We start from the raw sequence: 25,233 nt of genomic DNA on the forward strand, positions 1-25,233 counted from the left end.
TTGTTTTTCCAGGATGTCACCACTTTAACCATTTTTAGGATGGAAGCACAGAGGGCTACGTATGATAAAGTCCTAAGTAATTTTGGAAGTTTCCCTTCACCCTCTCACTGGGTTTTATCCTGTTGATTCTCTACTACACCAGTCCATTATGCAATTTAGGGCAAATCCTAATTTCTCAACCTAATTTTATACCAATGCAAAATGTATACTTTGGAAGGGCAAAAAAATTAATACAAGTAAGTAATAAAAATACTAGAAATAGCACACGGTGACACCTGGTTCTGCATAAAACACAACAGAAAAAGATAGTTAGTAATGAAAGCAAAAGGAAATGCCCTCACCCTGGAATAAGAGAGCAGTCAGGAAAAGAAAAATCGTACTTTGTCTAACCTTGATGAGGTAAAAAGGTATCCATTTATTCCTCCAAATGTTGACAGAGCCACAGAGACAGGCATAACCCAGGAAAAATATCCTAGTAACTTTTCACCAAACGTCTAAAGCAACAAAAAGGCAGAGAAACTGAAATGTAAACGGCAATGCACAAAACACCAACGATGGCAATGGCAACAGCAGGAATAGCGAGGAAAAGGATAACATCAACAAACTCATATGATAAAATAATAACAATAATTTAATGCAAATCAAGAACATGGACGACAATAACAAAAACTGTATATGTCTTGGACTTATTTTACTTACTACTGCAACAGCATTAGATGACAAGAGCTCTTGAGGTGACATGGCAGTGAAGTATGCAATATTGGTGAACGTGTACACAAACGTCACCAATGGGATGGATATGAATATGGCACGAGGTAGATTCCTAATTTTAAAAAAATAAACAACAAGCAAGAGCATTGATAAGCATTGGTGCACAAACATCTTGTGGAAAGATCAAATCTTCACAGGATCAGCTCCTGGGCAGATTGTATAATGTCAGTGGCATAAAATCAATGACACTAGACTTAGACTAGATTTAGGACCCTATTGCATGGAGTTCAAACCCTGGCTTACCTTTCCCAAATTCAGTGCTAATTTGGGAAGCAGCTGGGTCCTATCACATAGAAATCGCCACCGAATTGTCACCCGGGTCCATCCTGGATGCAGTCCGGGTCCTGTAAGCCCCTTTTCGAAAACAGAAGCTTCCGACTTCTAAAAATGGATGTTTTTAGTTCCGGAAGTTCTTCACATTTTCTAACTTTTTATGAGTCTGGTTAGGGCTGCCAGTTCAGTGTCATCTCAGGCCCTGAGTTTTCAGAGCCAAAACCTAAGATCTAGAGATGGCCCCTGGATATGTCATTAAGTGTTAGGCATTAAGTATCAACTGCACTTGCTCATCAATTTGGGAAGACAAGATAAAGGAAATTTAATCTAGCCTTTTGGCTTCTGTGCAGAAGGTGGATGAAGAGTAGAGTGGAAGGCAAGCCCTGGCACAACAACTGGGAGGGAAGGTGGAAGCTAATTTAAGTAAATGTGTATACTCTCCAGGATAACAACCATTATCCTGACCACTTGCTTCCATCTGTGAATTGAACTGAGACAAAATTAGATTCCCCCCCCCAAAAATCCCATATACAAAAAGTGTAACCCACATCAAATATGCAACTTTTTAACAAACATGCCTTCTTTGCATAATTGGTTCAACTCCCCAAAATTTGTTTTTGTATTTGCAGATGGATGCTATTTTTCAGCACAGGATGACAGCCATGTGTGGACGATATGTCTGGTTTCTGTCCAAACCCTGGTTTCTGTCCAAACCCAGGTCAAACTAAGAACAAATACTTGCCTGCGAGGATCAACTAATTCTTCTGTTACATAATTTAGGAAGTTCCACCCACTGAATGCAAAGGAGCCTTGGAGAAAGGCTAATGCCAAATGGCCCACCGAGGGGGTCATCCAAAAATTGAAGGCATTGCTTGGCAGAAGTTCTTCATAGTTTCCTACAAACAGAACATCGTGCAAAAGTTAATTGAAAAGTGCATCTTAGCTTTGGAGTGGTGAGGAACCTGGGGCCGTCCAGAAGTTATAGACTCCAACTCCCAATAGCCCCAGACAGTGTGGCCAAAAGTTGTGGTCCAACGCCACCAAGCACATCAAAGATCCCTTCATCTTAATGCACAGTCACCCAATGGCACCCTGTTCTGGGCAGCACAACTTTCAGGATAAGAAAAACAGGGAACTGGTTTAAGAAAAGCATGGGTTCTTCCCCCCTCCCCCTCCCCCTCCCCGACAGGCCCAGAATTTGGAGAAAATTGGTTACAAATATCCAGTTGCTTGTAATTGATTCCTTTCCCCCCAAATGAAGGTATAACTAAGTTATATTATATTAACAAAGGATAATGCTTGTAGTATAATGATAATTTACTACAAGCTTGGAAGTATCTGTAGCTTGTTGCAATTGCAACTACAAAGAACAACCTACAGTGGACCCTTGTTATCCTCTGGGGTTTGGTTCCAAGATCCCCGTGGATAACAAAATCCATGTATGCTCAAGTCCCATTAAATATAATGACATAGCAAAATGGTGTTCCTTATAAAAATTGAAAAATCAAGGTTTGATATTTGAAATTTATACTTTTTTGGAACATTTTCAAACCGTGGATGCTTGAATCCGTGTATAAAAAAATCCATGTATAAGAAGGGCCGACTGTATATGAGTGTGTGTGTGGGTGTGCATGTGTTCTTCACCCTGGGACTGTAAAGTGAAACTCGGGCAATAAATTATTGATTAAAAATAAATAAAATCTAAATACTGTAAAAGAAAGGTCGGTTTCACCAGTATTATCATGTTAACATTCCAGCTTTCTGTGCATGTACCTTTGAAGATCTGTATGAAGCCCACAATAATGATAAGGCCCAAAGCCAAGAGTTTTCCGGCTGTAAATACATCCTGGATGCGAGTGGCCCATCGGACGCTGGTGCTGTTCACCCAGGTCAAGAGTGCTGGAGAACAGAAAACATAATTCAATATCAACAAAAAGCAATATAATATATCAGATTTATTATTATACTGCACTCAACATTAAGAATGTTTCCAGTCTAGACCACCATCATAGGGGTGCTTGTGGCTCTCAACATTTAACTTTAAAAGCAAGAAATTCCTCCTTCTACACAATTATTAACAGTATAGGAACTATCTCTAGTTTTCAGTCTGGCAACATGGTGAGAGGAGATGGAGTTACCCTTTCAGAAAATACTACAACCCGGACCAACTCCATCATGAAGTACTATGGCCCTCTGGTCTCGGGTGGTTATTTTGACAGTGAATCTTGGCCCAACAGTATATACTGTGACAACTGAGTTTCCCCAACAGCACTTCCATTTGGCTTAAGTCCACCTCAATGGTAGACAGTGAGATTGACATCCCTGTTGGCTCCCATTTTAAAAAGACACCACTACTGGATAAATTGCTTAGACGGAGTCTAAGGTTGGATGATCGGTGATGGTTATAGGCAGGAGGTGGAGGGAATACTTATCCCAGTTCAGTGGCTTTTTTCTCAGTGGTTGTTTTGCTTGCTCACCTCCGGTGGTAGCAAGACCTGGCTGGCCTTGTCAGCAGTCATATGCATACAGTGATGAAGCTTATTGATCAATACTCACATAAACACACCATGGAGAGGACTCTGGAGGCATTGTAGGGTGGGATACAATTAGGAAACACTGGCTGTAGAACATAGTTGGAAAAAGTCAGTGCAATAACAGCCAGGCTAGTGGGGTACATGATAAGCACTGCACTCCATAGCAGTAAAAACCTGAAGCCAAGAGAAAGAAACAAAAAGAAATTGATCTCCGATTAAACTCTGCAGCTCCAGAAAGTACCTGGCTATGTACACTCAAGTTTTCTATCCAGCCATGCAACCCACTGGATGACTTAGTCTCCTTCTTTTAGCTTGAGCTTAGCTCATAGGGTACTTTTGGACAGAAGAAGTGAGATTCATAATTTTCTGCCTTGTGTTCATTGGAGGAAAGGCAGGATATAAATGTAAATAGCAAACAAAAAAGGACCTAAGTTGTCATCAATGGGGAAACAATGATCCCACCAATAGAATTAACAATAAACATGAGTGTTTCTCTCCTTCACAAGATTGCTTTGTATGTTCTTCTGTTGCCTAAGAAATGTCTCCACTGCATTTTTGCACAGAAGCTAATGCTGGCATGGATATATTCCATGCAAAAAGATGGGTGGATATGCCAAGCATGCTTCTTACAATGTCTGCTCAAGCAGCTCCAATGGCAGCTTGAAACTGACCCATCATCTTGACATGGCGGCTCTGAGGTAGGATTACTTGGGGAAATTATTATTGGCCCAAATCCTACAACAGGGTTGTGTAGGGTTAACCACTGCATGCACAGCACAATAACATCCAAAATACACAAAATAGCAATATTTTCATTAGGCGAACAAAAACATGATGTGTTTTGTGCATTTTTGTTGGCCCATAAAGGTATTATTATTTTGAGCATTCCGGATGTTATTACACTTCGTTGTATGATTCAACACAGGTACCCTGGGATATGCTTACTGCATGCAGAGTTATGCATTAATTCTGCTACATCACCTTTGTGCCCAACAGCAAAACTGTGCAACTGAACTGAGGCCGTGTTTGTTTGTTTGTTGAGTTTATATCCTGCTTTTCTCCCAAATGGGACTCAAACTGGCTTACACTATAAATTAAAACAGAGCATCTAAAACAATATGGAGTGCAAAAGTGTAAAAAGCATTAAACCATACATCAAGTTAAAACACTACTTTGAAGACGTTAACATTGAAACACTTTAAACTGAAGTGTTTTACATACTAGAAACAGCACATTGAATTGTGTATCTCTCTGTCCTGGTCAATTAAGGTTGAAGGCATGTTTAAAGAGGAAGGTCTTTGCCTGCTGGCAAAAAAAAAAAAAAAAAAAAAAAAAACAGCTGGGAGGAGGCAGGTTGTTGTCCCTACAAACAAATGCACATGTGAATGCACAACCAAATGTGTCCGTGCAATGGCACTACATGTGCAACTCTGCTCGCACAACCTTGAACTGAAAGCAGAAATTCCATATCAGACACAAATGTCCAGCCAGTTCTGGAGGAGAACTTGTATGTGTGAAACACTACCAGGATTCTAGCCATTATATTCATCCTCCAAGGGCCTCAGGCTGCCATTACTTATTTAGTTATTTAGAGTGTACAATTAGTGTGGCAGAGTACTTTTTTAAATGCAAAGAAACAGATGTCTGCCCTCACAGAGCTCACAGTGTTAAAAAAGAAAACCCTAAAATAGTGAAACAGCAAGAAAGGAAGTTGAGAGGGGGCAAACAGGAGCAATATATGTGGTTCTTAGGGGTGAGGAATGTAGGGATTACAGATTTTGTTGAAACTGATCTCCCCATCAGTTAAAAACAAACAAACAGAATAGCTGAAACTTGAATTTATTTATTGCCAGACTATGATCAATTAGCAACACAATCTTATGCTACTAAGAATTAATTCTCACTAAGCAGAATGAGGCTTTGTTGTAGTAGTAGTGTTCCTTTCAGGCTTATGGTGACCCTAAGGGAACCTAGTACCTCTATCATAGCATTTTCTTAGCAAGATTTGTTCAGAAGAGGTGTATTATCGCCTTTCTCTAAGGCTGAGAGAGTGTGATTTGCCCAAGGTCACCTACTGGCTATTCATGGCCGAGTTGAGATTCCAACCCTGGTTTCCCATAGAGCTAGTCAAACATTCAAACCACTACACCATGCCGGCTCAAAATGGGGCTTACCCCTAAGTAAAAATGTACAGAATTGCAGTCCAAGACTTTACCATCCAGAAAATCTAAGGCTTGAGAAATGAAAGTTAATATTATATTATATTTCTAGTCGTCAATGGAACAATGGGCCTCAAAGCACATTTCCATATCCCCAGTTAGGTAATGAACACTGCTCAAAAAGCAGAAAGCAAACACTGTATTTGTTGTGGGTCTTTCGAGCTTGTGACCATCTTCTAGAAGAGTTTCTTCCTGATGTTTTGCCAGCATCTGTGGCTGGCATCTTCACTGAAAATGCCAGCCACAGATGCTGGTGAAACATCAGGAAGAAACTCTTCTAGAACATGGCCACATAGCCCAAAAAACCCACAAAAAACTATGGATGCCAGCCATGAAAGCCTTCGACTAAACACTGTATTCTTTTCCTTCAGTTCAACAAGGTAAGGCAAAGAGGCAGATGGCATACACTTTTGCTGATCTAACAGGATCTTTGTTAAGTATCCTCCCACAGATGCTCAGATGTGAATGATACCTCCTGGAAGTGGCCTTGGATGGAAATGCTTTCTGCATTGCCAAGTGCCAATTATGCCTACAATGTTGTGCAAATGATAATTCCCTCACTTCCTTGTCCAGGAACTCTGAGGACCAGCGCTGTTATGCAGGAGCTATCGTTTTTGAAAGCAATATGTCTTTGGCTGTATCCCAGGTCCGATGAGTCAATCTTGTCTCTGGCTTATCTAATAACATGTGGTCCTTCGAGAATGACGCATCAATTGGGCATGATGTTCCTAACAGGAAAGATGCCAAGAATCGAGAGGGACACAATGGTGGCAAGAGGAAATCTTGGCTCCTGTTAAGGCATGTTTCATTCATACAACAGTGGAGTCCATGGGAGCTTTGAGCTTACTTTTGGTGATAATGACAGCCGTGTTCTGGCCTCTCACTGAGTGGATGAGCTGAGCTTGGATCAGTTTGTTTCACAGTGAACAAAACGTTCTGTGAAGACAGCTGTGACGTTACATAGGGAAGCAAGCATGGGCTCAGCTCAAGTAGGGAGGACAATAAAATGGGCCCAACCCTCCTCCACATGATCCAATTCCCTACAATCTGAAAACATACAACCCTCCTGTGTGCATCCATTAGAATTTTTGCCCGGGGGCTCTGGGACCTGTACTCTGGACAAGGTAACTTTTTCAAATTCTGTGTCAATGTGAGCCCTAGATTTTCATCCGTAGTACAGGGGTGAGCAATTGTGGGAAGTCTAGGGGGCCACCTTAGCCCTCCTGAGGGACCATGGAAGGTCCTCCTCCACAAGAAAATCATAGAATCGTAGCATTGGAAGAGAGCACAGGGGGCACTGAGTTCAATGCCTATGTAGGAACACCAACCAAACCACCCTCAACAGATGGCCATCTAGTCTCAGTTTAAAAACCTCCAAAGGAGACACCAATGCACTCTGAGGCAGCATATTCCACTGTCAAACAGCTCTGACCATCAGAAGCTTCCCCCTGAGATTTAGGTGGAATCTCTTTTCCTGTTGTTTGAATCGATTGCTCCTTGTCCTGGTCTCTGAAGCAGTGGGAAAGAAACTTGTTCCCTCTTTGATATGACATCCCTTCAAGTATTTAAACATGACTATCATGTCCCCTCTCAACCTTCTTTTCATCAGGCTAAACATTTTCAGTTCCCTAAGACACTCCTCATAGGGCATGACTTTCACCATTTTGATCACCCTCCTATGGACATGTTCCAGCTTCTCAACATCCTTTTTGAATTGTGGTGCCCAAAACTGGACACAATATTCCAGGTGAGGCCTGACTAAAGCAGAATAGAGTGGCACTATTACGTCCCTCAATTTGGACACTATACTCCTGTTGATGCAACCAAGAATTGTGTTGGCTTTCTCGGCTGCCACACCAGACTTCTGACTTATGTTCAGCTTGTGGCCTCCTAAGACTCCTAGATCCTTTTCACAGGTGCCTTCCATCCTATATCTGTGCATTTCATTTTTTTCTCCCTAAGTGTAGTACCTTACATTTCTCCCTGTTGAAATTCATGTTGTTATTTTTAGCCCCGCTTTCTAATCTATTGAGGTCATTTTGAATTTTGATCCTGTCCTCTTGGGTATTAGCTATTCCTCCTAATTTGGTGTTATACGCATGTCCTCTATTCCTTCACACTACCCAATTAAAGCATGATAATTCTACTATATATGTGCATTTCATTTTTTTCTGCCCACGTGTAGTACCTTACATTTCTCCCTGTTGAAATTCATTTTGTTAGCTTTAGCTCAGCCCTCTAATTAACTGAGGAGGTAATTTTGAATTTTAATCCTGTCCTCTGGGGAATTAGCAGTCCTTCTCAGTTTTGTATCATCTGCAAATTTAATCAACATGTTCTCTATTCTTTCATCCAAGTCACTGATAAAGATGTTGAATTGCACTGGGCCCAGGACAGAACCCTGGTCACTTCTCTCCAGGATGAAGAGGAGCCATTGCTGAGCACCCTTTGCATTCGGCCAGTCAACCAATTGCAAATCCACCCAACAGTACCCTTGTCTAACCTACATTTTACTAGCTTCTTTGCAAGAATATGGGAGACATTGTCAAAAACCTTACTGAAATCAAGATATGCTACATCCATAGCATACCCTTCATATACCAAATTGGCAATTTTATCAAAAAAGGAGATACTGCCTAGGCCACATTTTACTAGCTGCTTTGCAAGAACATTATAGGGAATTGTACTGCCATCACCCTTTATCCCTGGTGTTTGGGATGACAGAAGTTGTAGTCCAACACACTTTTGGAGGGCATCAAATTGGGGGATTCCTGGGATTCTGATTTTCCTTTACAGAACATTTTGCTTCATTGAAGACACTGAAAAATGCCAAACAAACATCACCAGGCAGACCTTTTTCAAGTTGTAGGAGCATGCAGAGGCTGCAATAAAACAAACCAAAACAAACCTCCCAGGATTCCTTCCAGGTTTAATATCCTCAGAGAGATTTGTAACTTAAGCTAAAAAGGGGGAGAGATGGGGGGAAAAGAATAGGCTTCTTCCAAGCCAAAGCTGCTTATTATGCAACCCCCTGGTTACTAATCTTCCCTTGCCTTCAGTTTAGAAAGAAGTTAAAATATATGAATGGTTAGATTGGACTTTGATGATCATTACAGTTTGGTGGTTCCATAAAACAGCTATTAAATATGAAAGTTGATTAACTTCTAGTTAGAATAGGATTCTTAAGAGTTATTTTATGGGCAAAACATTAAATGAAAAAGACTGCTGAAAAGAAAAGCCTAATCACCATTTAGTTTTCATTTAACACTTTCATATCGCTGCTGGAAAAAAAGGAGAGAATACCCTTCCAGTGTTTCCCAGATGAAAACAGGAATATGATTAATATTTGTGTTCTGTTATCAACTCTCATTACAACCTCCGTTTTATCCTGTCTTGGGAGTTTATCACACTGGGGCTGATGGCAGCATTAAAGAGAGATTAAAGCGCATTTAAAGCATCCCGCAAGTGAAGCGAAAATGTTGAGCAATTGCACAAATGATTATCACATGCAATTGTGCAAAGAAAGTGATATTGGAAATGCATTACAAGTGGAATTGGGAGCAGAGGGAGTATATCCCCATGCAATTTTGGCAGTGCTGATGTGCCCCCTCCCAAATGTGAGAGAAATATAATGATCTGGCAATCTCTTCTTAGTAAAATTTAGAATTAATCTCTGTTTCATGTGACTTGGCAGGCTTAACTACACACATGGCATCCTTGGCTGCAATCCTGTATTCTCGTTTAAGTTGAGAGTACGTGCCACTGAACTCAGTGGAACTACACATTAGTAAATTCTGGTATTCCCTTGCCCATTGCCCCCCATATTCTAAATCCAGTTCTGAATCGAGTGAGTGCTAGTTGCGTGTACTGTATATTTGTATCATTTTTAATACGTTGATTTTCAGATTGCGTTTTGTTGTTGTTGCTGTACAGTATTTCAAAACCCTGCATAGCCAGTTTGACTAGAAACAAGAGTGGGCAAAAAGTATGCACAGCCCAAGGGCAAAGGATGCCTCTTACATGCTGTGTCCAATGCTTTTAAAAACTAATTTCTGCCGATGGTCTTAGTTTTTTAAACAACACCCTCCTCCCTTTTTAAAGCAACGGATAAATGATCTGACAGGAGAGTTACTCCTAGCTGGAGGCTGAAAATCCTCCAGTTTTTATATATTCTTTTAGAACTCGATTTGGCCTCTTTCTCTGATGCAATAAATATTGATGTATAGAAGATGCCTGACCTTAAATTTTACCAAGTGTTGGTGGAAGAAATTTTACTTTTTAGTTGAGTTTGTCCTTATTAAATCTGACACCTTGCTACAGAACTTTGCAAAAATGCAATGGGTTTCCTGGTGCCCTACAAATACATGTTCTCACATGCTTTATTTTCCAGAACATAGGGAAAGGGGAGGGGAGATCCCACCTACATGCAGATGCTCTTCACTTCATTGCACACTGCATCAGCAATCCTGGACTGCATCAGGTAGCCTGTTAGTTCAATCAGATACAAATCAAACTAATATGCTTGCCTCTAAAAGTGAAATGATGTGTTTGGAAGTTTATAGCGTGAGGAGCATCTGCTCAGGCCCCATTAACATGAATAGGAATTGGGCAAGAGACAGAACTGTGGAAAAAGCGTGACACAATTCTGTGCCTGAAGCTGTCATTTAGTGGTAGAGCAGATGTCACGCTCAGTCTTTGGCACCTCCATTTCGTTCTTTTACAAAATGTAACATCTCCTGATCTCTGGTCTTCCCAGGGATGCTGCAAGCATGAATGAGGTAATGTGTGCCTTTGAATGCTCACACAGCATGACATAAATGCAAAGCAGTATTATAGTGAAACTACACTTACCCAGCTAATTCACCGAAAACCTCAGTGACGTAGGAATAATCTCCGCCTGATTTAGGGATGGTAACTCCTAACTCAGCGTAACACAATGACCCGAGTGCTGCAACGCCTCCTCCAAGCACCCAAATTATGAGCGCGAGGCCTACAGAGCCAGTGTGTTCTAGTACTCCTTTTGGTGAAATAAAGATGCCGGAGCCAATGATATTACCTGGGGAAACAAAAGTTGAAAGAAGAGCTAAATTAATCTAAAGAATTTCTCATTCTCTTGCTAATTTTGCATAATACCTTACCAACATTTTCTTAACCCATCTGCACAATACATTATCTTCCAACTGTCCCAATTTGACAGGGATGGTCCCAATTAATCCTCTGCCATCCCACTCTTTCAGCAGCTTTTAAAATGTCCCAGTTTCTCTTTCATTCCCACTTTCTTTCTTTGTCCTCAGCTTACTTCAACTGCTGCAAACAGAGTTCAAGGTGGAAAAGTAGGTTGCACTCATTTAACTCATGGGGGAGAGGAAAGGAAATGTAGGATCGTGGCCTTCCCAGTAAACTCAGGCAAAAGCAAACTGGTGCAACCTGTCCTAGCTTTTGTGTCTCCTAGATTTCTCATTAATACGTGTTTGTGGATTTCAATGGCTTCCCTGTGGATTTTGACCCGACAGTTGTTGGCTTGGTCCAAAATTTCAGTATTTTCAAACAGCATTTTGTTCCCTGGATGGTTTCTAATGTGTTCTGCTATACTGAAATTCTGGACCATGCCAACAACTATCAGCAATTTCCTATGAACACAAAGTTTCCGTCCAAAAGTGAAGATTTTCATACCAGCACTTTCCCCTTTGTTCTAAGATTGCTTCAGTTGCTGAGTTCAAAGTGCAAAAGCAGTTTACACTCATTTAATTCAGCAGCAGCTGCAGGCAAAAGCTAACTGCTGCAGCCTCTCCAAGCTTATCTGTTCTTCCTCATTAATATATTTTACTACCTTGACCACACTCTGATGTTGTTTGGCCTCACACACTCCACTTTCCATTTGTGAAATATTGAAGGGTATCTTAATGTTGAGCCCACAAGTTTGGTCCCTGAAGTTGCTCTTAAGAACTGGTCAGATTCATGCAAATGTAGTAAGTAGTTTTTAAAATGTGTATATTCTGTCTAGTTGCCTGTGAAAGAAAACCAAGGTCCTATTTGTTTCTGTCGACGCGTAGAAAAGGAAGATCCAGAAGTAGAGTTGGTATTCAAGTGGGATGCTTACGCTGGAAAGTATCGAGCATGGCACTTTATTTTCTCAGCCCCTTCTTCCCGCACTTCTCATTTGGCGCACCGAGAACACTGGAAGCTCCCATAAGGGCATGCCCTAACTAGATAATGGCCACTGGAAGAAAGACAACCACTGGTGCTTTTAAAGGAAACTTCAGGACAATTTGTTTCTAATGGTCCAGGCACTAAATAAAGGATAGCACAACGTGAGAAATGCTTTCCTATAACAGCTGATAGAAAAGGGAGAAATTAATGCTACCAGATTTTGTTAGGATGACAAAACACAAGGTGTTATGAAGAGATTAAGAAGTCAAATATCACAGCCGAATGGCTTTCTGGTGCAGATTTTAGACCCGGACAGAGAAAGTCTCATTAACATTCAGAAGAACTTGCTCAAAGGAAGACAGTCACTCTGGGCAGAATACTAAGAGAAAACCTGACAGTACAGACTCTGGAACAAGCACAGTTATGCTAATAGACTGGACTCTAAACAAGAAGAGATGTGCTGACAGGTTCAGTGGCTTCTTTTTGCTATGGGTTACGTAAGGCGATGCCGGGAGGTGGCAAGAAAACCCCACAGGCTAAAGCGGTTTTTAGCAAATGTGTAATGATGAATACAGTCACTTCTCCTGGTTGCATGACTAGCAACCCCTGCTGAAGTTCCCTCTTTCACACAGCAAGTTTACACAACATTTGTACAATGATGTTGCCAGGTTTCAGTCTGACCACCCTAATCTAGTCCATTTCAACTTGATCTGAAGCTGCATCACTGGGAAAGTGAGAGCAGGAGACCCCAGTGCAGAGTGACCAGATGTCTTCATAACCACAAAGGAGGACAAGGCACTGCAAACCTACAAACTAAAAGCTACAAACACTGTATATACTCTACGATACATTGACCTCATATATAAGTCAAGGGCAGGTTTTGGGGCCAAAATTATGAATTTTTATATAACCCGTGGATAAGTCTTTAAATTGAAGAAGAGATTTACACAGTTTGATCGTATGTCCAAGTGAACATTCCATATTTAGGTAATCATTTACCGAGATCCCTAAGTAGGAACAGATTCTGCCACACTGAAAACATGGAAAGGGAGTCAGTGTGGTGTAGTGGTTTGAATGTTGGACTATGATTGTGGAGACCAGGGCCTGATTCCCACTAGCTTTTAAACTGGATCGCAAATCAGTTTGAACCAGTCAAATGACCCTGATTCCCACTTAAACTGAATTGCTGAAGCAATTCTGAGTGGGGGGCCATGCACTAGACCCATTTAACCCACGTCTTTTTGACGTGGATGTTTTCCACGTCTTTTTTTGATAAATCGATTCCGTGCAAGTGTGAACCAGATGCAGATCAGAATTGATTTAAATTTGCCCTTCAGCCAGCTGGAGCAGGTCTATTTTGAATAGATTCATGCCTGAATGTGAACCACAAATGGATTATTTTAGAGGGGAAAAATGCAATCAGGGCAAATGCAGTGGGAACCACACTCTGCTGTTGAATCGATCCATCAATTCGGATTGCACACTGATTTATCTGTAAGTGGGAATGAGGCCCAGGGTCCTAATCCCCACTTGGCCATGGAAGCCCACTCAGTTGGACATCTCATGGCAATAGCAAACCCCCTCTGAACAAGCTTGCAAAGAAAACCCTGCCATAGCTTCACTTTAGGGTCATTATCATTTGGAAATGACTCAAAAGCAGACAGAACATACATAACAAAATTTGGAAAGAGGGGTCCAGCTCTCCAATGTTGACATTTGTTTGTTAGTTTTGGTAGTAGATTGTATCCCTCTTCTTTCACTTGTAGGTTAGCAACCTGGAGAATCACTCGAGGCACAAAATTTGTCTCAGGAATACCTAGTTGTTGACATCTACTTAAATAAATATTAAATAAAAGCAAGACTGTATTAGATCAAGGCAGTCATGGAAACAAACTGGGAGAGGACATACCAAGAACAAAATGAGGAGATACATGAAACTTGGTCTCCATCTGGTGGCCCTAGGATGAAAATCTGCATTTGAAGAAGAATCTTGTAATAGCAATTTTACTAATATCTCCGACAAACATGCCCTTTTCATCTTCTCACTGATAAATTGTAATTCTCCTTCACACAGAGGTTGGCCTCATCAGAAGTTAGCACTTGGAGAATAGATTTAACAATACAGAGATCATCCAGACACATCCATCCTCAGTACGGTGAGTTATATTTCCATTTAAATTACAGTTATTTCATCCACAATTTCATCTATTGCATCTATACACAATTTCCATCTATACATATACATGCATCTATACATATACATGGATCTGCTTATTTTGAAGGGTTTAATTTTATTTTCCTCCCCCTTAATTTTGGGATGGGGTTAGGTGGTAAACTTTCTCTTGTGTGTAGTTGGTGCATTCTTGCTAGCTTATGTGGAAAACAAAGAGGAAAATATGATAGCTGTGATGATGGTGCTTAATTATTTAGGCAACCTATAAAAGCTAGTTCTTATATGCCAGATTCTTTTGGCACCTATAAATCATAGCCTGGGATTATAGGTGTTTTAAAATGTCAACTCAGTTTTTTTGGGTCAATTTTTTCACCTGAATTTCTAGACTTATACATGAGTATATACAGTAAATTATCATTAAGAGTAAACTGTGGTTAGGCATTGTGTCAGAACTGAGCCATAGCCATTATTTGCCTATGCATTAAGAGACATTTAAAATCTTAATAATGTACACATATCAGAAGACATTTCCTTGTTTTAAATGCAGTTATAATGCTCTCCAAAGTAGGGACAGCTGGTGGCGGTGAGGACTGGCAAAGTCAGTAGCTGTGCATGCTGGATGTTAAAGAAAAGCCTTTTTGTTCCTAACAACTTTGAGAAATTCAGCCACAAATCATTCAAGAGCTGTTCATTCATGTGAAAACATGACCCCTGTAGCACTGCCAAAGTTAAGGAGACCTTAGGTGATCTGCTCCAGGATTTCTAGTCACGCAAGTACCTTCACCCAGCCTCTGTTGCACCATTAATCTACAACACATGCAGTGTGTTTCAGGATATGCTAACTTCACAACATGGGATCTACAAAGGGGTGCTGAAAAGTTCTTGGCCTGATTCACTACCCAAAATCTGAGTGTAATTTTGTCAGTGTGGTTTGAAAGGGTGTTTTTTTGTACTGTAAATTGCCAATTTCTGAATTCTTTCTGAATTCTAACTTCTGAATTCTAGAACCATGTCAATGAAAAGCGTGGAATTTTAAAATGCTGAACCAGGTCATTGTGAAGTTCCTGTTCCTGTAGAAGAAAACCCTAAAGGAAATCCATGAGTGTACGATGCAAACTGAGTGACAAGTGCCCATCATACTCAATAGTAAAGAAGTGATGTGCAAATTTTCTGTGTGCAGATTTTGAGATTTGAGATGCAGCAAGCTCTGGGAGGCCTTCAAAAGTGTCAACTCCGGAAATTGTTGAGCATGTTCATGGCCTGATTTTGGCAGATTGGCAAATTTCAGCTGAAACAACTGCTGGGACACTAGAGCTATCCAAGGAATGCATTGGGCTGAGCAGCTGATTATGCAGAAGCTGTCAGCCAAATGGGTGCTGAAATGTTTGAATACTGACCAGAAACAAAATCAAGTGGATACCTCCAAGCTGATTTTGCAGCATTCTCAGCTATCTAGTGATAACATTTTGAAACAGCATGTCACTGTTGATGAAACATGATTACAACATTATGACCTGGAGACCAAACAACAGTCCTTGCAGTGGGAGCACTCAGATTCTCCATGGCCAAAGAATATCAAGACAAAGGTCAGCAGAAGAGGTCATGGCCACAGTTTTTGGACTAAGGAAGGTATTTTGATGATTGACTATCTTCAGAAGGGCCAAACAGCATACTTATTATTCAGCACACTTCTCTAACTTTTGCTGATTAAAGCCAGCTTTGAAGGAAAAACGGTAAGAGAAGCTGCAAAAAGTGTTCTCTTTTTGTAAGACAATGTGCCTGCGCTTTTTGTAACCAATGAATGAGAAGAGGTATATATGTTTAATTCTATGTATCCAGTCAATGTATGGCTTGCAAGTTCTTTGTCTAAATTACTATAAAAAGGTATGTCACCTATGTTCGGGGCTTAAGACCTTTGGAAAATATTCCTCTGAAGCCAGACGACTAATAAACTGCTGAACTTTCATTCACTTCTGGTCTCCCTGGATTGTCCTCCCTGAAATATCTGCAATAAAAGGGCCCATGTAACTTAATGGATGTAAGCACTGCTACTTTCCACCACCTGTGTGCATTTCCATGTGATTGGGTGGGATATAATTAAATCCGTATTATTATTATTATTATTATTATTATTATTATTATTATTTCCATGCTGTGTGCGTTTCCTCTTGAAGGTAGCAAAGGTTTGTTATTGTAAAGCATTAAGTCAATCTTTCCACTAGCACCCATTGCAATTTCCCACACCTGATCCTATCCCAAACATCCTGGAGTTGTTCTAATCTTATTACTGCTTCATTAAATCAATGTCATTGCCATCAACCAAAAATATTCCTTTTGTAACTCTGCAGTTAAAATCATCAACCAGCTGGGAATCCTATTGTTTCTGGGATTCCTAGACTGTATAAAAAGTTGGCCTTGGCACTAAGACGCTGGCTCAAACTGAAATAAGGCAGGGATGCTGCTGGATTTCATATTGATCTCGCAACACAGGCTACTGCCCCTCATGTTTCAGGTAGCCTTGATGGGTCACTGTCAAATCCATCATCCTCTGATTGGAACTCTGATTCTGGACTGGTAAGTAATTGCCTTCCATCAACCTTGTTACAAGAACTACCTGTGTGTGCGCGCGCGCACACGCGAATGCTATTGTATTAGTGTGATTTCCCCCTTTGCTGTTGTTAGTCAATAAAACTAAGTTGTAGTTAGCATTCTGGAGTTCTAGTTTTTCAGAACCATTAGACAAAGGCGAGATCCCAACTCTTTGAAGTTACCCAGAGTCCTCTCGTGGCCATTAAATTGAGCCATTAAAATCTCCCTATTATGTATTCATTTGTGGCTACCATTTCGGTAACCTGGCAATTTGGGTAACAAGATTTAAACCTGGTTTTCATTTTTGATTATTTAATTCCATTTTGATTTTTTGTGTCTCCATAAATCGCACAATTGGGAGGCTAGCAGGCAACTCACACAAGGAAGTGGGAGTGTTGTGCCATAAACACAATATGTAACAACTGAGCCAAAACATTATCAAACACAATGCAGTAAACTTTTACCAAAGAGCATTAAGAATTAGCTGCCTTTACTTCTAACTAGAAAACGATACTGCTCTCCCAAAGGCTGCGTTGGTTCTGGATCAATCATGTGGTTTGTGAGTTAATGTTGCAACCACACAACATCTCTCCATACATCATCAAGTGGTACACTGGTGGAATGAGATCAAATGTGAATGGGAGTTCTCTTTTAGCCAGTTCACCGGAGACATGAATCGCTGAAACCACCCATTTTGAAAAATGCTGTGTCGATACTGGCTGACCTAGTTTTGAGACAGAAAAGCATACAAAGAGTCTGGGTACTCTTTCTCAAGTTCATCATTCGGTCAACTTAGACAGCAAGAGCTCCACAGAAATCCTAGGAAGGTAGAGCGCATTCAAAGTCAGAGGTAGGGTTTTGCATAAATGCTGGCAAAACAATGTCCAGGTTTAGGTGTGTGAAGGTTGTCTACAATCCCACCTTTACAGGATGGGACCCCTTGAAACCTCCTTTTATCAAAAAACAAACAAACAAACAAACAAAAACAACCAATGATTAACCAGTTACATTCTAGCAATGCATTGGGATGTTGCTGGGACCTCTATCAATATATGCCTACCCAAGTGAGGAACTAGGCAAGCGAAGGCCAGTAAAAAAGGAGTATAAAGAGACAGAGTACATAAGGAAAAGTGTAATTATAACGTAAAGAACATTAGAGAAAAAGAAGATGACTACATGGAGAACAAACTCAACAGCCATCAGACTGGACGGTTGCCCTCTCACCACCAGTAATGTCCACTCTCCCCACAAAATAACAGTATCTCCCCAGGTTCCCTTTGTTATCTGGGAAGAAGGCCCTGATAAATGGAGGGACTGCTCCTGTTTCTTGAGACACCAGATCTGGCTACGGCGACACTTGCCTTGATTACATCCCATTTGGACTATTATAATGCACTCTACGAGGGGTCTGCCTTTGGAAACAGTTCAGAAACCTCACTTCGCCCGGAACACTGCAGCTAGAATGCTGACCAGGGCCAGTTATCGAGAGCATATGACTCCCTTGTTGAAATAGCTCCACTGGCTACTGGTTCATTTCCAGGCACAATTCAAAGTGCTGGTTATGACCTATAAATCCCTATATGGCTTAGGTCCAGATTATTTGAAGAACTGTACTTCCCATATGAACCTACCAGAACACTAAGATCTTTGGGGGAAGGCTTGGCTTGCTGATGAAAAGCAAGCAGGGAAGGGGACATTCCAGATGGTGGGAACAGCCTCCTGTGGAAGGGCATTCCAGAGACACTGGCTTAGAAGTGCCAGAGCACCACAGGAGCCTCCAAATGGCATCAGATGCACATCTCTGCAATTTGGTAATAGAGTTTTGTTGCATTTCTGCAACGTAGCTATGGATTTGTAAAGTTACAAAATATACATGATGTAGACTCTTTACCATAATTTTAGCAAGGTCATAAGAAGGAACCTTCCACACAAAAGTCAGTGAGGACTAAGCATGTTCTGTGCATGGGGAATATTGACCGACTGCGAAAGAGAGAATGGAAAACCACAAAGTGGGAATGGAACAGAGTAGCTAGAACCCGAATAGGCGCACACTATTTTGCAACCTTCCAAAGAGCAGAGCTCATTTGTGGATTCTAAAAGCATGTGTTTAATTTTCCCATTGAAAACAGAAAGGGCATGTGTCCTGTTCATATCTGTCTCTGGGGAGGAGGTCCCAATCAGTTAAGGGTGCATAGGACTGTAGCCTTAAAGATAAATTTCACTTTAGCTGCATCATGTCCAGAGTTCGGGTGCACAGACTCATTAAATTTGATGAGGACACAGGTTTAGTTAAGGGCTGAATGGCGAAAACAAAACAAAATATTATATAACAATGTATTTGCTTTGCTACTGGGCAGTGAACTACGCATTTCTACAGTTCAGTGCTTGAAGGTCTAATTGAAAAGGGATAATTTCCTGTGTCTTATGTAAGATAAAATCTTTTCTCACTTAGAGGCAATAAATGCTCATGTGGGCCAAAGGAGGAATGACCCTAAGACCTAAGTGGGCAAAGCTGGCATTTTAAAGGGTCAAGGTACAACTACATGTGACACCCACTCTTCTGGATGTTTTGTTTCATGTGATGGTGGTATTCTTAAACATTTCAACTTTAGGCCTGGCTGCAGTTTGGAGGAAACCTATGCAAAATGGCTCTGTTGAGAGCAGAGATTAGAAAGGTTGCTCTAGAAATGTTTTGGACTAAACAATCCTTGTAAACAACCATTTGGATTGGGGAGAACCAGTCTGATACAGTGATTGGGCTATGATAAATATATTCTGGGTTTAAATCGATACCCAGCCATCAAATTCAAACTGTGACCTTAGGTGAGTTGGTTCATGGTCTTGGTTTAACCTACCTTCCAAGGCTGGGGTGGGAATAAATAGTGAAGGAAAATGTAAACCATCCTGAACGTTTTTAGAGGAAAGACAGGAAAGAAAATCCAGCAAATGTTGCGCTCAGCAAAGGACAGGAGAGACCCTCTCACAGCCGCAGGAGTTTATCGCATAGTGCAGCTGTGGACAAGTCTACATAAGGACCACCAAATGCAGTGTCCAAACACGAAACCTGTCTGCCTCATTGCATCAAGATACACAACAGAACAGAGGGCACAGTGTGAGCCAGTGCTTGAACTATGTGATACTTCTCCACCATCATTTAGTAACCTCTTTATATTTATTTTACTTGTACACCAGCCAGTTATCTTATGATATAGAGCAGGATATAAACATTTTAATAGAAAGAAAGAAAGAAAGAAAGAAAGAAAGAAAGAAAGAAAGAAGCAGGTAACTATAAGAGTCACTACTTACACCACACACAAAAGTAAATCTTCTCCCTTATTAGTTACAGTTGTAATGTAACATAGTTATATCTTAGTTATTGGGGAAATTAAAATTAATTACATTGGGCCCTTGCTATTTTCGGGGGTTTTGTTCCAGAAACCGCTGTGGATACCAAAATCTGAGAGTGCTCAAGTCCCCTTAAATACAGTGGTATAATAAAATGATATCCCTTCTATAAAATGGCAAAATGTAGGTTTGCTTTTCGGAATTTATATGATGTTGTTCATCTTATGGTGACTCTATTACTGTACAGGGTTTTCTTGGCAAGATTTGTTCAGAAGGTGGTTTGTTTTTAAAATATATATATTTTAAAAATAGTTTTTGAATATTTTCAAGCCTGAATCCATGGATAATGAATTTGTAGATATAGAGGGCTGACTGTGCAAGTAAATCATTATTTGTTTTAAGGTCACATCCAGATAAAAATGTATTTGTTTTTTCCAGCTGTTCCTTGTGACCTTCTTTCCACAACACCCAAAGTGTGGTGGAGATGACTTTTCCTGTCTGTCTGTTTGTGCAAAGCTCAGACTTTCCTCTAATGAAATGCAGGCCGCATCACCTAACCCTGGCAAGCCAGAAGGAGCAGGATGTCAGAACAAGAAGAAAGGCAGACAGTTTGGAGGGGTTTTTCCCCCCTTTCTTTAAAAGGCACACAGAACAGACAAGCTTGAAATAGGATGACCAGCCTTTTTAAATAGCTGTGTACAACCAGAGTGGGTAAAAGGCAAACTGTGTCTTGCTGGTGGATGGCCTAGTGTTTGCTGGGACCCTTGCAAAGAATGTTAGGACAAGTGGGAGCTTGGCCTCATTCGGGAGGGCGCATCATGTGCAAAGTGAAGACTCAGGCTCATTTAACACTGAGTAGATATGCCAACCAACCTTACCATTAGGCAGAGTGAGGCAGTTTCAAGGTTGCCAGAGTGAGATCTGGGAAGGGCTCCTGTATCTTTAGACTTCATAGAATCATCAAGTTGGAAGAGGATTTATTATCAGACGACATCGAGGTTAACGCAACATTAACCCAGACAGAAAGTAGAAAAGACATGCAAAAGTGTAATTGATTTTCAGATGATGTCGCTGTTAAGGTGCATTAACACGACATCAACCTGGCGAAAAAGTGGACAAAACGTTATTCTTTTTACTTCCGGAAAATCCTGAAAGTAAAAAAAATAAATCGTGTTTTGTTGACTTTCTAGCCAGTTTAATGTTGCGTTAACCTCGATGTGTCTGAAAATAAATCTTGCTTTTGCATGTCTTCTTAGGTTTCTTTGGTGTTTTAAATCCCATTTCTGCATGGGATGCCTCTTGTGTGATAAACACCTTACTGTCATGAAGTTCTTACTAATGTTGAGGTAGAATCTCTTTTCCTGGTTTCTATGAAATACAAATAAATCTCTTGTTTTCAAAGCACTCCTTTGCCAAATGCATCTTATAAATTTGAAAAGATGAACAAATGGGGTTAGTAGTATTACAATATTTAAATGTATTAAAAATGAGCAAATGGAATAATATGCAAACCTTGTGCTCTCTTCCAACTATTGAATAACTCCTACCTTTTGAATGGCCATCAGAAAAATATCAAAGGATGCATAGCTCCTGTACAAGATATAATAACTATTTTATAGCTCTAAGGCCAGTTTTAAGTAAAATGGTCCGTCAGCCTAGAAAAGCCTCTAGCAAAGTAGGCTGGCATGATAATAAATGTAGGCAGACTAAAAAGTATCTGGCTCAACTAACCAGGAGAGTTAGGCAGATGCAAATGAGAGCTGATTTGGAAGCATTTGGCTTCCTGCCACCTAATTTATAAGGACTTATTAAGAAAGAAAAAAGGACATTTATGATCGCTCAGTGGGAGGAGTTGGGGTTGGCAGCCCTAGAAAGAAATAAAAGACCGTTCTGGAATTTGATCTCAATGTTAAACATGGGCTTTAATCCCACATTAGATGCATGGATTTCATGAATAATACTTGGTATATAATACCTTAGCAATATTTTTGAAAGTGATGTGGATGGCAGTTTTAATGGATCAAGCAACAATAAACAGGCTTTGTTAATGGCATTCGCAAAATGGCCCCCAGTCACAGTACAAGTACGCTGGTTACTTTCAGACTGTATCCCATATATTACACACAAAATAGTGTTATTTGCTAAAGCTGTTAAAAATATTCATGGTAGTTAAATGAATTATATTGCTACTATACAGGGAATTCACTAATCTGATTTTTTTGTATGGATGTACATGAATGTAGGTTTTCTTGTACTGTACTGCATTTTACCGGTGTTTTGGGGATTTGTAATGGCTTTTAGTCAAATACAATAAACAACTGACTGACTACTTGGATTTCTAATCACTGAACCAATGTGCTAATAGTTGTCACCTGGACACACCCTCAGATATGGGTGCAATATGTGCTCGCTTCGGCAGCACATATACTAAAATTGGAACGATACAGAGATTTAGCATGGCCCCTAATAATAATAATAAAAAAAGATATGGGTGCAATATGAATTCATTATTTTTCTTCCCGAACCCAACTTTATTACAAAAGATACCTGTGAAAATCCATTTCATGCGCACTTCCTTCACTATAACCGCCATGGCTGTATGCTGCAGAATCCTGTGTCTGTAGTTTAGTAAGGGATTGATAATTCTAAATATCAGACCCTAAATTGCAAAGCCCAGAATTTCATAAGACGTTGCCATGGCAGTAAAGTGGAATCATAGCACTATATAGTATGAAAGGACCTAAGTATTATGCTGATCCAAAGGCCTATTGGCCTTGATTCCTTCTACTGCAGTGGTATTTGAGTATACTCAGCCAATGTACATACCTATAAATTGTTAATCTTTCATAGGGCACATAAAAAAGAACTAATGGAAAGGGTGCAAAGGCTTGTATATGCTAACATTTTGCATTATGAACCTTTTGTTGTATTTTAATTCACTACATTAATCTGTTGCTAGGATTCACGTTCCTTCTGTGAAAAGCCACAATGCTTAACCTCATTCATTCGCATGGATATTTTTTTTAAACCAACAAGCTTGCATTTAATGACCCGCTGGGATATTTTATAACCCCTTAGGAATTTCAATATATTTCAGGGGATATATTTCCAATATATTTTATGTCCATAAGAGTGTTTGTGAGTCTAAAATGAGAACTGTGCCATAATATTCAAACACAGAGATTCAGAAAACACATTATCTCTGGTGTTTCTACTAGCAGAACATGGAGAGCTATGGTGAAGGGTGGGTAGTTGATGGATATTATCTAAATCAGGGTCCTCTCTGTACTGGCCAGGATTCTATGGGGGCAGACCTGAGTATTTTGGCTCCGGAGCTGCAGGGGAAGAGGAGGACCAGGCACACACCTGTGGAGATTATCACACATCCTTGTCCCGTCCTTGTTCCGTCCTTCTTGCAGGAAGGACTTTCAGATGCACAGATCTGTCACACAGATCCCATCATTAACCTGTCCGAAAAGTGCAATTGACTGCAATCACACAAAAAACCTTTTAGATGACATTGCGCAGATCCCATCATTAACCCGCCATTAAAGCGTCATTGGCCGGCATTTTGCATTAATGGAAGTTCGCGTTATTGAAATGCCGCTTTAATGACGGGTTAATGGCAGGATCGACACTATGATTTGAAAGCCTATTGCGCTATCGCTGTCACAGACAAGTTAATGACAGGATAAGGATGGGGGAGAGATCCTGTCCCTATCTTGTCTGTGTGTGATAATCTCCCTGCCCTCCCATGCCTTTAACTGACTTCTGATCGGGGGCGGGTTATTCGCAGTTTTTCCACATTCATAGGGGTCTTCTGCCCCTAACCCCCGCGAATGTGGAGGGCCGACTGTATTGCCATTACATCCAGTAATATATGGGAATGACGATTTATGAGTAAATTAATACAAAAACATTAGCATCAGCATGGGTGTAGTATGGGAGGAGGTCAATGGGGGGAGGGTGACACCATGAGTTACCGCACCAGGTGACCCCAACCCTAGTGACACCATTGACAACAACATGAAGCATTCGTACAAGGTGGAGTCCAAAACATCTCATCTAACAGTATTGCAAGCTTTTGAAATGTCAAAAAAAAAAAAAAAAGGGGGGGGGGAGGGAGTCACAATTAACCTCCCTAAGACACCATTGTACCCAGACCATCCCATACAGTGAAAAAGGAAAATGATCAGGCCATCCTTGTCACGCTTTGCAACGGACATACTCCAACCCAGTGTCAGACCCTCGGCTCCTGCACATTCTGAAGGGAAATATTCTCCCCCTTCTCTCTTTTTGTACCTAGGATGAGGGGCTTTCATGCTGGGTGAAGTTCAGCTGTGGCAGGACAGCACATGGGCAATATTGTTTGGACTCAATTAGTAAAACTGTGGTTTTGCTCTCTCCCTTTCTTACTGCCAGGAATCACTAATTAGAGCTCATTGTTCTGTGTAACTCATTTGTGGACCTTAGAAGTGAGCTATTGGACAAGGGGTCATGTTTTGGAAGAGGCGCAAGAACATAATGATATGGGGGCAAGCCCTAGCAACTCCAGTTGAAGAAAAGAGAGGGCTTGGAGGTACTGTGGCTTTCTTCTTTCCAGGAGGGGTGCTCTCAGAGGGTGAGGCAGGAGATTCCTTGGCCATTGGCAGTGGTGTCTTTCAGGGTGTGTGGACCACACTGGGTTACACTATCAGAGGTAGTGATATCAAAATGTCTGAAGGTATAGTAGAAAATGGCCCACTGACCCTCAACACATGCTCACCCTTGTGACATTCATAAGTGATGGAAATGTGTAAAAGAGGTTGCAACAATCTGGATATACAAGTGAGAGGAAGGTGTACCCTGCTCTCCCTTCTCCATCTCTGGAAAATTGCCACTAGGAACTGGCATCCTAAGAAAGCACTGAGAGCCCAGGGCTTTGGGAAGGCACAAGACGGATCTCGGATATTTAACAGAGCAGCATTAACAGGCCTAACTTAAAAATTTACAGGCATACGGGTTGGGCTATGTGTTTGCCCTAAAAGAGAACAGCCAGCCAAAACTAAGGTCAGCTCTGCTTTCCAGTGCATTTGGTCACTTTTTAAACAAGAAGACTGGCCAAAGCTCTCCCAGTGGAAGTAGTAAGGCACACTCCCAAATCCTGCAGCAGAGATAAATTACTTTTACTAAACACAGT

General features: G+C 40.8%; 1 protein-coding gene and 1 pseudogene across 4 annotated transcripts in view; one reads left to right on the forward strand and one right to left on the reverse strand.

Annotated features, from left to right (window-relative positions):
• Positions 1-25,233, reverse strand: part of SLC7A10 (solute carrier family 7 member 10) — a 34,575-nt gene that overhangs the window by 4,132 nt on the left and 5,210 nt on the right. For 3 of the 4 annotated variants that reach the window (XR_016282515.1, XM_089540861.1, XM_089540863.1), the window contains exons 2-7: positions 10,649-10,853; positions 3,601-3,752; positions 2,818-2,943; positions 1,787-1,940; positions 700-823; positions 391-494 (exon numbers count right to left, since the gene is read on the reverse strand). Coding sequence is in view for 3 of the 4 variants with exons in the window: in XM_089540861.1 (XP_089396987.1) it covers positions 391-494; positions 700-823; positions 1,787-1,940; positions 2,818-2,943; positions 3,601-3,752; positions 10,649-10,853 (865 nt within the window). In the remaining variant the exon portion in view is untranslated. The remainder of the gene's footprint in view (positions 1-390; positions 495-699; positions 824-1,786; positions 1,941-2,817; positions 2,944-3,600; positions 3,753-10,648; positions 10,854-25,233) is intronic. The other variant, XM_089540862.1, reaches the window with a different exon arrangement.
• Positions 22,458-22,558, forward strand: LOC149305926 (U6 spliceosomal RNA; annotated as a pseudogene).

Source organism: Sceloporus occidentalis, unplaced genomic scaffold (genome assembly GCF_023333645.1).
Source record: "Sceloporus occidentalis isolate IW3139 unplaced genomic scaffold, rSceOcc1.0.p SCAF_10, whole genome shotgun sequence".
NCBI lineage: Eukaryota > Metazoa > Chordata > Lepidosauria > Squamata > Phrynosomatidae > Sceloporus > Sceloporus occidentalis.